Here is a 13111-nt window from a genome sequence, read left to right on the forward strand (position 1 = left end):
ACCGAGGTGAGTAAAAAAACCAAAAAAATAAAATAAAAGAGACCATCATCGATCTCCAGGCCTGTAGCATGAGAGACAACCTGGTGTTTTCAGGCATTTCAGGCCTTCATTAAGACCCATCTAAGCTTCCAGAGGACATTGTGAAGAAAATCTCTGAAAGAATCCATGGGTGCAAAGAGTGCATGCTATTGTGGCAAAATTTGAACATTTTAAGAGAAGGAACTAAAAGTAATGGACTTGAGCATAACTGGCCAGTTTCTTAGAAAGATCCACTACATATATTTCTCCTGCTCTTCCCTACAACATCTATCTTGCCTCAGTCATGTCAATTCATTAAGCCAGTCGTGTCATAGCAGATAAAACACCACCAGTCTTTGTTAAAGTTATTGATTACAGGGTTCTAGTTTTCTCTTTCATCCCTCCAGCTTGCCCCCTTTTCATGTTTTCCGGTTAAGTCACACACAACTTTCTTGGAAGATAAAGTGCTGTTTGTTACTTTTTTCACTCCTTCTTACCCCTACCCTCACCACACTTTCTTGCACCACGTTCACGTTTTTTTTTCCTCTTTACTTGAATAGGAATTTAATTTCCTATTCAATTCCTCGTCATCACACACAGCATTCAACATTAATACACACACAACTATGGGCAAAGTAGGGATAAAGCCAATGACCAGCACATTTCTGCATCAGAGAATAAATGAGTGAGAGCAACAGCAACAACAAAAAACAATAACAAATAAAACAATACTTCTCTGCAGTCTTTACAGATGGCTTGTTGTTTTGTGTGTCTGCAGTCTTTCAGGCTGTCTGATCACAGAGGAAGGCTGTACTTCTCTGACCTCAGCTCTGAGCTGCAACCCTTCCCATCTGAGAGAGCTGGACTTGAGCTACAATCATCCAGGAGACTCAGGAATAAACCTACTTATGGCTGGACTGAAGGATCCACGCTGGAGACTGGACACCCTCAGGTATGGCGAGAATGTCTGATAGAGAAGGAAGAGCTGGAAACATATTCTGTGCTCTGCACGCACTTCCTGTTTGTTTCAGGCAGATGTGACATAAACAATCACATACATGAACATTGTTCATTTGCTTGTAACAGCAACTCTGGTAGCACATTATAACTTGACCTGCAGGTGTAAGTACCCTATAATTAAGTGCAATTTGCAAGTAATAAGTCATGTCTTTTGCAGAAATAATAAAAAAAATAAAAATTGCACTTAGTCGTATATACAGCTCTAACAAGCTTATATGAATCCCTGACAACATCAGGCAGGTGTGTGGGCTAATAAAGTGTCAGCCATGTTAAATGTTTGCGTTTTGCATTCTGGATGAACAGCTTTAGATAGGATAAAAACAGATAAAGAAACAAGGCTGTGAATCGTTTAAGTCTGTATGTGTGACAAAGAGGCAGACAGGAGTAGCTAACATTCAGAAATTGCAGCTTAAATACTGATCTCAGCAGGATTAGTGTATCATACTGTTTATGGGCCATGGTAAAATCAATATTTCATTCTCATTCAGTTGTTTGACAACAATAACTGAAAAAGGTGTACTTGAGAACACATTTACTGTGGATTCAGCTGTGAATGTCGAGTGTCTCAGAAAAATCCAGAGCAGTGTAAAGTAACATAGATAGCATTAGCTGTTTACCTGCTGAAAGAGCATTTCAAATTAGCATTTGCTACTAACCAGAGCAGTTTGATCCATGTATGGATTGAAGTGTATTTTTAAAAATGTTGGACTGTTCCTTTATCAGTGTCTAAAAGTATGCGTATGAGAGTGATGTAATGTCCATGTGTGCATGCTGAAAGAGACTGTGCTGGTCTGACCTCCCTCCTCCTTTCAGGGTGGAGCCTGCTGGAGTCCAATGGTTGACACCAGGTCTGAGGAAGTGTAAGTGTGTTTTTAATGTGATTAATGAAACAAAGCAGTACACATTCAACCATCTTCAAACTGGCACATCACTCCTATACATCTCTGATGGCAAGAGTCATCATGAAAATGTCAATCAATGAACAGATGATGGCTCAATAACTGCAGCTGGATTGTGTTTGTTCCCTCCATCAGATTCCTGTCAACTCACAATCGACACAAACACAGTACACACAAACCTCAAACTGTCTGACAACAACAGGAAAGTAACAGGTGTGAAAGAGGTTCAGTCATATCCTGATCATCCAGACAGATTTGAAGTTTGGTCTCAGCTGTTGTGTAGAGATGGTCTGACCGGTCGCTGTTACTGGGAGGTCGAGTGCAAAGGACACGTTTATATATCAGTAAGTTACAGAAGAATCAGAAGGAAAGGAGACAGTTATGACTGCTTGTTTGGAAACAATGATCATTCCTGGAGTCTCATCTGCTCTGATGATGGGCCTTATTCCACCACTCACAATAAGATATCAGCCCCCATCTCCTCCTCCTCACCCTCTGTCTCTAACAGAGTAGCAGTGTATGTGGACTGTCCTGCTGGCACTCTGTCCTTCTACAGAGTCTCCTCTGAAACTCTGATCCACCTCCACACCTTCAACACCACATTCACTGAAACTCTTTATCCTGGGTTTAGACTTTACTCTTACCCTCCTGGTGCCTCAGTGTGTCTGTGCTCAGTTGAGTGTAAAGAGTCTCATTTTGTTTGAGAAAAACTCTGACTGTTGAACAGATAGTTCAATCTGTACATGTCTGTCTCTTTCACTCAGAAACACGTTTTCAGATTCATGGATTCAATCCATTCATGTTTTAAACTGTTCTAAATGATTCCTTGTAAATGTTTTCCTGTCTTTTTTCCACTTAAAGCGTCACAGTGAATATCATGTGATAACAACCAGCTCTTTTGTATTTTCAACAAGTCTGAGCTTATTATAATGAATCCAAATGATTTTGCTTTCTTAATTTCGTTTTCTCTCCACATGATCTTACAGTTTCACACATTTGTTTGAAGCTACACATTTAAAAATGCTCCAGCCATGTAAATTTAAAAAAATTGGCTTAATAGTTTTTAAGGGAGTTATAACCATAAAATAATTGTGTTTGAGGTATCATAATGCATGTGATTCATCTAATAAATAGCAAGACTGTATATACCATTTGAAACTAGTCTTGTCTTTTTCACAGACACCTTTGAACATGAATATTGTGCAGTATGTTGGTAAAAGCATCCTTATAATATTCTTAGAAACATTTAAATATGTCTTTATAACATTCAATATGTCGTCTACCACTTCAGTTTGTATAAAACATTAGAACTGTCACAAAACTTAATGTTAAAGAACCTGGTGGAATTCTTGTAGTGTATTTTAGTCATAGTTTTGTGTCCATGATTCCTTTTACACTATTTGAATTCAAAGTTTTTACTGAAAGACAATGTCAAATCAGGTGAATTTTGAATGACAAGAGTTTAGTTCATTATTTTTGAAGTTAACCCTTTCAAATTTGATTTACCAGGAACAAATATTGAGAGTTAAGCAGTTAAATGCTAATATGAATGTTGGAGTGAGTTTGTTAAAAGTTGTTATTGTTGTGCTTAAAATTGTGAACCTTTTTTTAAACTGCATGATTAAAGATATTCTTCTGTTTTTATTCTCCTCCCCTGGTGGGGGAGGCTATAGCTATAGTGTTCAACTACAGGCACATTCCATGACTCATTTGACTTATTTGGTAAGGAATGTTCACTTCCTGCCCTTTAGGAGCTGACCTTTGCTTGTATATGGTGAACCATTAAACCCACATAGCAAAGTTGGTATGGCCCGGATCTGGCCCACAAAATGTGCTTAGACATGGCCCACATACCGCAAAGAATGACGGCCCTTTGGTGGCCCAGATCTGGTTTGCCAAAGTGGCCCACACATGGGCCAGCACAGGGCCAGTTGCAGACATACTGGTGGTCCTGTGCTGGCCCATGTGTGGATTACCTCTGGCAAGGCTGATGGGGCCGTCATTCTTTGCGGTATGTGGGCCATGTGTAAGTTGTGTGCAGCCACGAGCCAGTTGTAGACACACTGCTGGCGAAGAACAGTTTCAGCTCTGGTCCCAGATGTCAGCCTAATGTGTGCCTTAATCAAGCCATGTAATAACAACATGTGCTAGAACATAATAGTGCAAAAGTAATATGATAAAACACTTCAGACAGTGGATGGACTGATTCTTATACAGCACTTTTCTACTCTCCCGTATTATTCTATACAACATGCCACATACATCCAATCACACACTTTCTCTAAACTGAGTGCTTCCTAACTACATTCATACACATTCACACTCTTGACATGCATCCCTGGAGGAGCCAGGGATCTAACCACTAATCTTCCAATCAGTAGGTGACCTGCTCTACCTCCTGAGCTACAGCCACCCGGTGGTAAACATGAGTAAACCCTCACTAGGTTTTAGATAAAGTGTACACTCACAAACCTGTCGAACCTGCATTTTAAACGTTGGCTACCATAGCAGTATAGTATTGCAACATGGCATTTGGGTCTTCTAACTAAAATCGGAAAATAGGAACATAAACAGTGGCGTCATTGCCAGACCTGGCCCACATCTGGTTGACATACACCCTGCCATGACACCAGTCAGTCAGAAGTGCCAGCTTGATGCCGGATCTGGGCCAGACCGGTTTTCTATGAGCCTGGGCCACATAAACCAAACTACAATTGGGGCAGATGTGGCATGTCATCACATAAACAGTGCCATCTACGCCAGGCCTGGCCCATATCTGGATGACATACCACCTACCATGCCAGAAGTCAGCCAGCAGTGCCAGCTTGACACCAGATCTGGGCCAGACCTGTCTGCTATGCGGGAAGAGGTTAAGCCTTTATACGGGCCAGGGGAGATGACCGTATGATAACTAGGGATGTGGTTAAACGGTTGTAAGCACATATTGTGTAGCAGGAAGTCACGTATACAGAGACACATACACACATGCACACACACACACACACACACACACACACTTTCACTCACATGCTCGCACGTGCATGCACACACACAATGCCTTAGTTTTTACAACACGTCGCAGAGGTTTTACAGTGGGGGGTTGTGTTAGCTTTGTGAGTGCAACCTCACCTTGGAAGTGAAAACGTACGAGTGCCTCTTCTGTCCTGTTTCCAGTCTCTTGTGGTCTGATTCCAACAGGGTCAAATATTTAGATCCAACAATGGATAGTACCTTGGATAGCTGATCAATAGTGTCACACATCAGTTTGATATCATTGCCGCTACTGGTGGCTGTCAGCATTCATTAAATAAGGTATAACCCACAGAGTTATGTAAATGGCCGAGACAGAATATGTGGCTGTAGAAATTGCTGAGGAAGTTTGCCGTAGAATAAACTTCTATAGTCCTTGTAAAAAGTTTCAACTTCAATCTTTAGAAAGTCTAGAAAGTGAAGGAAATTAGAAAATAAGAGGGTGTGGAGGGTTTAATTCTCATAGCACACTCTGGGGAGGAGAAAGTGTGTTTAAGCAAATAGTATTTCCACTCTCTGATTACATTTGTGAGGCAGTTTCAGCTGCTCAATAATTTAGGGTCATTTCTAAAGTCAAATCTAGAAGGAAAACACTGCTGTGTATGTTGTGATAAGCACACAGGTTTTCAGATGTTTTTTCTTTTTGGCTTCGATTTCTGCCAGCCTTGGAAAAAAACACCCTCAGGGTTTCGATGATTTTGGTTGACTCGAAGCTTTCTGTGAGTTTGTGTCATCAGGTTTGTTCTAAACACTGTCAAACAAAGGTAGAAGCTGCCATGACTTTAGCTTTGATTGGGCTTTACAGTCACAGCTGCAATTGTGAGGCTGGCTGCAGTAATCACTCCCAGTCTGCAGTAGCAGTAAGAGAGTGTGCTGTGCGGATTGATGTGTGGCGAGCCATTTGCACTGACCCGTCACCATTATGTTTCCATACAGGAAGTAAATATGCAACAATCAATCAGAGACTCCTTGCCTTCTTAGAAAAATACAACACGATGCAGAGTCAAGGAGTTTGTTTTGGCCGACCTGTTGCAGCATGGTGATGCAGAAACCAGTTACACAATAATAATGATGACATTGCTTTCTTTGATATGTATGTCTGCTTGGAATAAATAGAAGCGCTAGCAGCAAAAACATTCATTCAGTAATTCCAAGGCCAAACCCAGATGACTCTAGCTGATGAATATGGGAATCCTGGCCCCTCCCCTCGCTGGAAGTAAAGGTAAGCCCCCTGTCCAAACAACCACTTCAGAGAAACGTTTCCAAATGTGCACTTCAGAAGCTCGACACAGCGTGGAAATGTCAGTGTGGAGTGTCCCATCCCTTTTGCGTATTTCCTTACTCCTCAAAGTTGAATTTGGCTTTTTACTGCCCTCACGTGGTCACAGTGAGGAACTGCATGATATTAAACCATTGACAGGTGCCTTCCTTAATAAAGAGCATTTTCAACCAATATATATATTCCAACAAAGAGCAATAAGAATCATTAGTAACACTGGCTTCAATCGAGCATCTGACTCCCTCTTCATCAAATAAAAAAAACACATCAATTTAATGAGCTGGCCAAGCTTCAAACAGTCTACAGGCCACTCAATCCTTATGCAGCCATTGCAAGAGCTTGGTCCGCATAGCTGGCAATAAGTTGGACCCATTGCTGGTGGATGATGGGCCACCCTTTGTCACCGATTCTGTTCATAATTTTTGTATGGACAGGATTTCTAGGCATAGCCAAATGGTGGAAGGCTTTCACTTGGGTGGTCTCAGAATCTCATCTCTGCTTTTCACAGATGATGTGGTTCTGTTGGCCTCCAGCTTGGTCTGGAATGGTTCGCAGCCGAGTGTGAAGCCGTGGGAATGACAATCAGCACCTCCATGGTCATGGTCCTCAGCCGGAAAAGGGTGGAGTGCCCACTCTGGGTCAGGGACGAGTTCCTGCCCCAAGGGGAAGAGTTTAAGTATCTCAGGGTCTTGTTTATGGAGAAGGGAGTGGGAGATTGATCAGTCAGCAGTGAAGGTTGGGGAACGAGCCACGTTCCCCACCCTCTGATGATGATGTGTCACACCGAGAGGCAGCTTGTCATTGGAGTGGCCCTGCTGTTCTTCACCGGGCTAACGATTGCCCTGTTGTGTAGCCTTTTGGGAGATCTGCAGCTGGAGATGATGTCACAGCCCAGACGAGCCTGAGCAGCAGGAGACAGCGGCCTGCAGACCAAAGTGGTGGTAACAACAGTAAAGAGATAATTGACAGTAGAATTTGCAGAATTTTATTTGTATGATGTGATAGAGTCTTATGACCGTGCTACTGCGTGGCAAAGCCACAATGTGTATATGTGTAATACCGGGAAAATATCACAGTATTGGATCCATAAGGGCAGCACGGTGGCATGGTGGTTAGCACTGTTGCCGCATGGTCTTTCTGTGTGGAGTTTGCATGTTCTCCCCATGTTTGCGTGGGTTCCCTCCGGGTACTCTGGCTTCCTCCCACCGTCCAAAGACATGCAGCTTGTGGGGATAGGTTAATTGGATAATCCAAATTGCCTCTAGGTGTAAATGTGTGAGTGAATGTGAGTGTGAATGGTTGTCTGTCCCTGTGTGTTAGCCCTGCGGCAGACTGGCGACCTGTCCAGGGTGTACCCCGCCTCTCGCCCTATGACAGCTGGGATAGGCTCCAGCGTCCCCCGCGACCCTGAAAAGGATAAGCGGAAGCGAATGGATAGATGGATCCATAAGTCTGTGTCCGGCCTGGAGCGGGGTTCTTTGGAGCACAGGGCTGGGTGGTTGGACAGCAACCCCCAGGGTAGGTAGCCTCAATGCACAAGGGCAGGCATATTTCTAACTGACCAGGGCTCAGGGAAGAGACGCAGCTACAGGGAAAGAAAACCCAAGTTTGAACAATAAAAATGCAACAAAATCTTGTTTTGACATAAGCTGCAGGAGCAGCGAATGGACATATTTCACCTTAGGTGTAGATGTTGGAGGTGCGGACACTGGGTTTGTTAAGTGTGAAGTTTGGGATGCCCATGTCAAATGCGAAGGTAACTAAAAATGCAACCTCAGCCCATGCACCAGTGGAGCTGTGAGGACAATAGCTGGTTACTTATTTAAACATGAAGACGCGGTGTAAATAGAAATAGGTTATAGAGATAAAAATTTATGGCTGGATTGGATAGCTGATACAGCCAAGTCTAAGACATGATAGAGTGTGTGGCCTTCTCTACAATGCGCCCCACACTGTTCACTGTGCTTGTCCCTTTATTGTTCTGGGAGGACAGGCCGGGATTTGATTGCATGCTACAGCACCACATGAAGGAAGGGGTGGATCATGATTGCACTATATTGAATACACTCTTCCAAGTAGTTAAGAAGAGCATTACTCCCCCTGTATTTTCTCTGAGGGCTGGAAATTACACCTGCCTAACCAGGGTAAGTGTCACCCCTATAGGTACTCCAGGTGATTCATGGTGTGATAAAGTGATAGATGTAACTGAATGGACAAATATGAGCAGCGTTAATGTTGATCGGGAACTTAATATTACTATTGTAAGATTGGCACTCCCTATAGTGTTAGCAGGATCTCATACCACTGCAGAGACCCGTGTGGGTAGGATCCGTAGAACCACGTTGGAGAATTTTTATTTAACTAAAAACTCCCCAACTTACATAGATGCTATAGGGGTTCATAATGAGTGTAAACTGGCCAACCAGGTCATGGGAGGGTTTGAGTCCATCTTCTTATGGATTACCCCAAACAAGAATGTAGACAAGATAAATGTGTGTGTGAATGGGTGGATGATTGTGTATAGTGTGAAGCGCTTTGGGGTCCTTAGGACCAAGTAAAGCGCTATACAAATACAGACCATTTACCATTTACAATAAATTATGTTCATTATAATGTTCAGCAAATGGCCAATTTGATACACGATGCAGTCATGGGCCTATAACCCTAACCCCTTGGAGGACTGGTTTAAAGCCATGGTAGTGTCTTTGCTAATGTCCATAGCCACATTTGCTGCTATACTTAGAAGCTGTGGCTGTTGTTTCATTCTGTGCCGCCGCATCCTACTGAATAGATTAATCACAACCGCATTGACAAGAGAAAATGAACCGCCTAAAATTTCACTTGTAACACAGCCCTCGTTACAGGCAGAAAATATGGATAGTGATGATGAGAGTGAGGATGAAATTTAAAGTACGAAATTGTTTTGTTTTATTTCTTTTCCTTCTTTTTCTGACATTGTAGAATGATGCACACTGTATAAAAGAGTTCAGGGTGGTGTCCCTCATCAGAAATCATTTTGGTGTTTGACCTGAATGTTTTCTCCACTGCAGTGTATTTAATAAATTCCATTTCAGAGACATGCTCACCAGGTGTTTGCAGTTTATTTAAAGAAGAAGAAGCAGCGTAACTAAGAAGACCGACAGAGACAGAGAGAAGAGCCAGGATGAAGATGAGGGAGAGGAGACGTGACTTGATGGCGTCCCTTCTTGGCTCGGTACATTTCTTCTAGAGAAAAGGTTGCATTTGCCGTGTACAATACCATACGGTGTACCATATACTTTACTTGTATAACTACAGTTTCACTCTGCAATCATTATTATAACTAGTTTTTCAAATTAATTAGAAATTGGGTGACAGACTAATAACTTTGCATGCTAATGGTCAGAAAGACACATTATATCCACTTAATGTGGAATGCATGTCCTCTGTTCCTACAGAGTTTGGACTCTTGTGGAGACCTTCAAATCCTTCTGTCTGTGAAATGTGCTATGTGAATAAACTTTTATGTACTTACTAACGTTGCCATCAACATTGCTCTTTAAAGATGGTTTCCATGGTTTCTGTGTTCAAACTTGTCCACAGTAATAAAACTCTTTCATGAAGTGTTGAATTAGACCTGTGGAGAGCTTTGATCAGCTGCCTCACAGCAGGTCAACACTCAGTGCTAAAAGTCTCGAGTCCCCCTCAGTTCTTACCATTTTGGTAGGAAAGTGTGAAATGAGTGCAGTCATACATGTAAATACAGAGTATAAGACACAAAGCTTTATTCTGCAGCACAGTCTGAACACTCTGAAGCAGCTTCCTATCAGCTCTTTAAGGATTTTCAAAAAACAAGTTCTCCAGGCAAAGACATTCCAACATTATGGAATAAAGATGAGTTCCACACATACTGACAGCTCTGCACTGACATGTTCAACACAAATAACATGATCCAGGTATGAAGCTGACTTTTGATCTCAAACCCATAAACAAACATCACTGATGTGTCAGTTATGGGGCTGATGACATCACTGCCCTGTCACTGTGCAGGGACTGTGATCATAAATGTGTGTTCATCATATTAATATCACCTCAGATGTGTTCTTGTAGAACAGCTTAATCCTTTTATTTTAGCTGGTGGCTCAAACAGAGCTGGGAGCTCATAAAAATATAAAATCAGAATTCAAAGAGCTTTTAATAACTCATAAATGCAAGGCTTCAAGGCTAAAGCAGCTGGATTGATGCTCACAGAAATCAAAAGCTTGAAATAAACATTATATGTTTTTTAAAGGTCACAAGAGGTCAAAGGTCCGACCTCCTGTGGGTCTAAGTGCGGCCTCATGTTGAAGGGGTCTGACCTGAGCCAGTGTTTGAGATGAACACATCTGCACTGCTATCAGTGTGCCTAACGACAGCCGTTAGCATTTTTCAGTGTTTTAGTCATTTAAAAGCACTTCCTGTTCCTGTGGTGGTTACAGTGACATCATGCAGTTTGTGGTTCGACCTCCAGAGGGCGACAGATCAGCACAGACAGAGAGCTCCATTCAAACTTTGCTGCTATCAGCAATAATTCTTGAAATATAATCATCAGTGTTTGAGCAGTTATGATATCAGGGACAATCTAGACACGTGTGATAAGACTGAACATGTCAAATGACACACCTTAAAAATCATGTGATCCACTTTCAGTCTGCACTTTCATTCATGACTTTAACATGTTGAAATGAGCTTTGAAGAAACATCAGTTTGATGCTAAAATATTCTAATGCTGCCAGAAGAAGAAGAATAAAGTGATGACAGATGTTTATGTTTCAAACAGGAAAATCAGCAGAAATAAATCCCAACCTGCAAGACATTTGGGAGTTTCCAAGGGCACCTGAATAGAGCACACAGTGTTTCGATGATCCTGATTGTGAATGTGCCCTTCAGTGAAGGTGCCTCTTTGCGTGTTTCCTTCCTGCTTAAAGTTTTTTTTATTCAAAATATTTGTGAGTATTTGTGAATATAGTTTACAAAGAAAAAAGAAAGACGGAGAACACAAACTGTTTACAATGAATACAAAACAGAACTTCTCATGTTGGAACATTGTTTTCCTCTCTTATTATTTACCAAACAAGCAACGAGGAAAAAAAAAACAGAAAAAAAACAAAACAAAAAGAGACAAAAAAAAAAAAAAATGAAAACAACCCCCCCCCCCCCCCAAACAAAATAACAAAAGCCACAACCCGGAGGGATTATGATATTAACTAGCCCTTTCCATAAGAACCACACAGAAGTTAGCTACAACATCACTGAGCTTCACGTTCCCGTTAACACAAACAGACATCAGACCACTATGGAGAAGCAAATCCATTAGTCAGCTGGAACATCCTTAAGTTGAAGTTTAGAGAAGTTTTCCAGAAAGAGACCCCAAATTTTATCAAACGTATCCTTTTGGTTCTGGATGGAGCAGTGGATCTTTTCCAGACTGAGGCATGACATGAGATCAGCAAGCCACTGAACATGGGAGGGCGGGGCAACAGTCTTCCACCTTATCAAAATGGCACGCCTAGCTAGGAGGGCTTCCTGCTTAAAGTTTACTTTCACTTCCTGAACTTCGTGTTTCTGACATCTCCATGTGAAGCTTCGTGTGAAGGTAATGGAAGCAATCCTTAATGTTTTCCTGGCTAACAACAGCAGACTGTTAAACTTCTTCTTCCTTTTTGTTATTGTGTGCATTGGATTAAACATTTCTTTCTACTGTGCCTCTATCTATAGTATTTAGTATTTATTTAGTATTTAGTATTTATTTATTTATTGTCATTGTCAAGAACAATGAAATTGCGTTTGGGGCTTCCATACAACCCAAAAAAAAAGAAGAAAATAATAAATACCCCTTAAAACCCAAGTGTACATATTTAACCCAGTGTGACTCCAATGCAATAAGACAATCCTTAGCAATAATGTTCGTAGAAATTCAGACAAGACCTGAGAAACATGACAAAATACAACAATGCAACCCATTCAATATTATTGTACTGTGAGATATGATATCAGATATGATAGTTATCTATCCTGTATAGCCTGTATACAAAAGATTGTTGCAGACACCAGGTTCATAGTTTAGTTTGTATGTAAGTATTAAGTTGAGTGCTTTGTCTTCAGTTTCTGCTGTTGTTTAGACATTGTTATTGTTTCTGGGTTTTAAGGAAAAAATACTTCACAGAGAGTCAGTTTAAATATTTTGAATGATGATCTGAAGAAAAATAACAGTGAAGACGTTTCAGTTCTCAGCACAGGGTGGAGTTTGTAGTTTAGCATGCATTTTAGATTGAGTTAGCAGCTCTGTAGACTGACAGTTTTATTTCTGGACTCATGTAAAAAGTTTTGCTGATGGTTTCTGTTGTCTAAAAGCTGATACTGCTCACAGATAAATAAAATGTGTAGAGATACAGGGGCACATTCACCCCTCCTCCTGGGGGAGCCCCTGGATCTGGGAAAGTACAAGGATACAAAGAGAAGAAAATAAGTCTTTTCTGGAGCTAGGAAGGAATCTACTTCAGTTTTTTTTTCAACTCAAGCATAAGTTCCAGTAAAGTCAATATTTGAAAGATCAGAAATGAAAATATCTAAACTGCCATGTGTCAAATGGACAGAATTAAGACCTCTGAACAAAGCAGGAAGAAGAGAATGGCCTGAAGTTTCTCTGGTCTATAATTCGCCTCATCCTGGTCTGTGTGACATAAACGCTAAACCGCTAACAGAAACATAGCTGTGATGATGAGACATGCTAGAGTTTGATGAAACCACTTCCTCTTCTAACACACTCAGCCATGCAGAGACAGCTTTGCTCTCAGTTTGTGGGTTTGCAGGTTTAGATCTGATTCAGACTTCCTGTCCAACATGT

General features: G+C 41.4%; 1 protein-coding gene across 5 annotated transcripts in view; it reads left to right on the forward strand.

The window, feature by feature from the left end:
• The window catches only part of LOC146607781 (NLR family CARD domain-containing protein 3-like), a 93567-nt gene that overhangs the window by 11569 nt on the left and 68887 nt on the right, over nucleotides 1–13111 (forward strand). For 4 of the 5 annotated variants that reach the window (XM_085347359.1, XM_085347351.1, XM_085347357.1 and 1 more), the window contains 3 exons: nucleotides 797–970; nucleotides 1852–1898; nucleotides 2073–2641. The exons of the other annotated variant lie outside the window; for it this stretch is intronic. In XM_085347359.1, the coding sequence (XP_085203485.1) occupies nucleotides 797–970; nucleotides 1852–1898; nucleotides 2073–2641 (790 nt within the window). Of the gene's footprint in view, nucleotides 1–796; nucleotides 971–1851; nucleotides 1899–2072; nucleotides 2642–13111 lie in introns of those variants that run through there. 5 annotated transcript variants of the gene reach the window in all.

This window comes from Diplotaxodon limnothrissa, linkage group LG23 (assembly GCF_057381915.1).
Source record: "Diplotaxodon limnothrissa isolate DT_005_m linkage group LG23, D_limnothrissa_male_GT1.1, whole genome shotgun sequence".
Lineage (NCBI taxonomy): Eukaryota > Metazoa > Chordata > Actinopteri > Cichliformes > Cichlidae > Diplotaxodon > Diplotaxodon limnothrissa.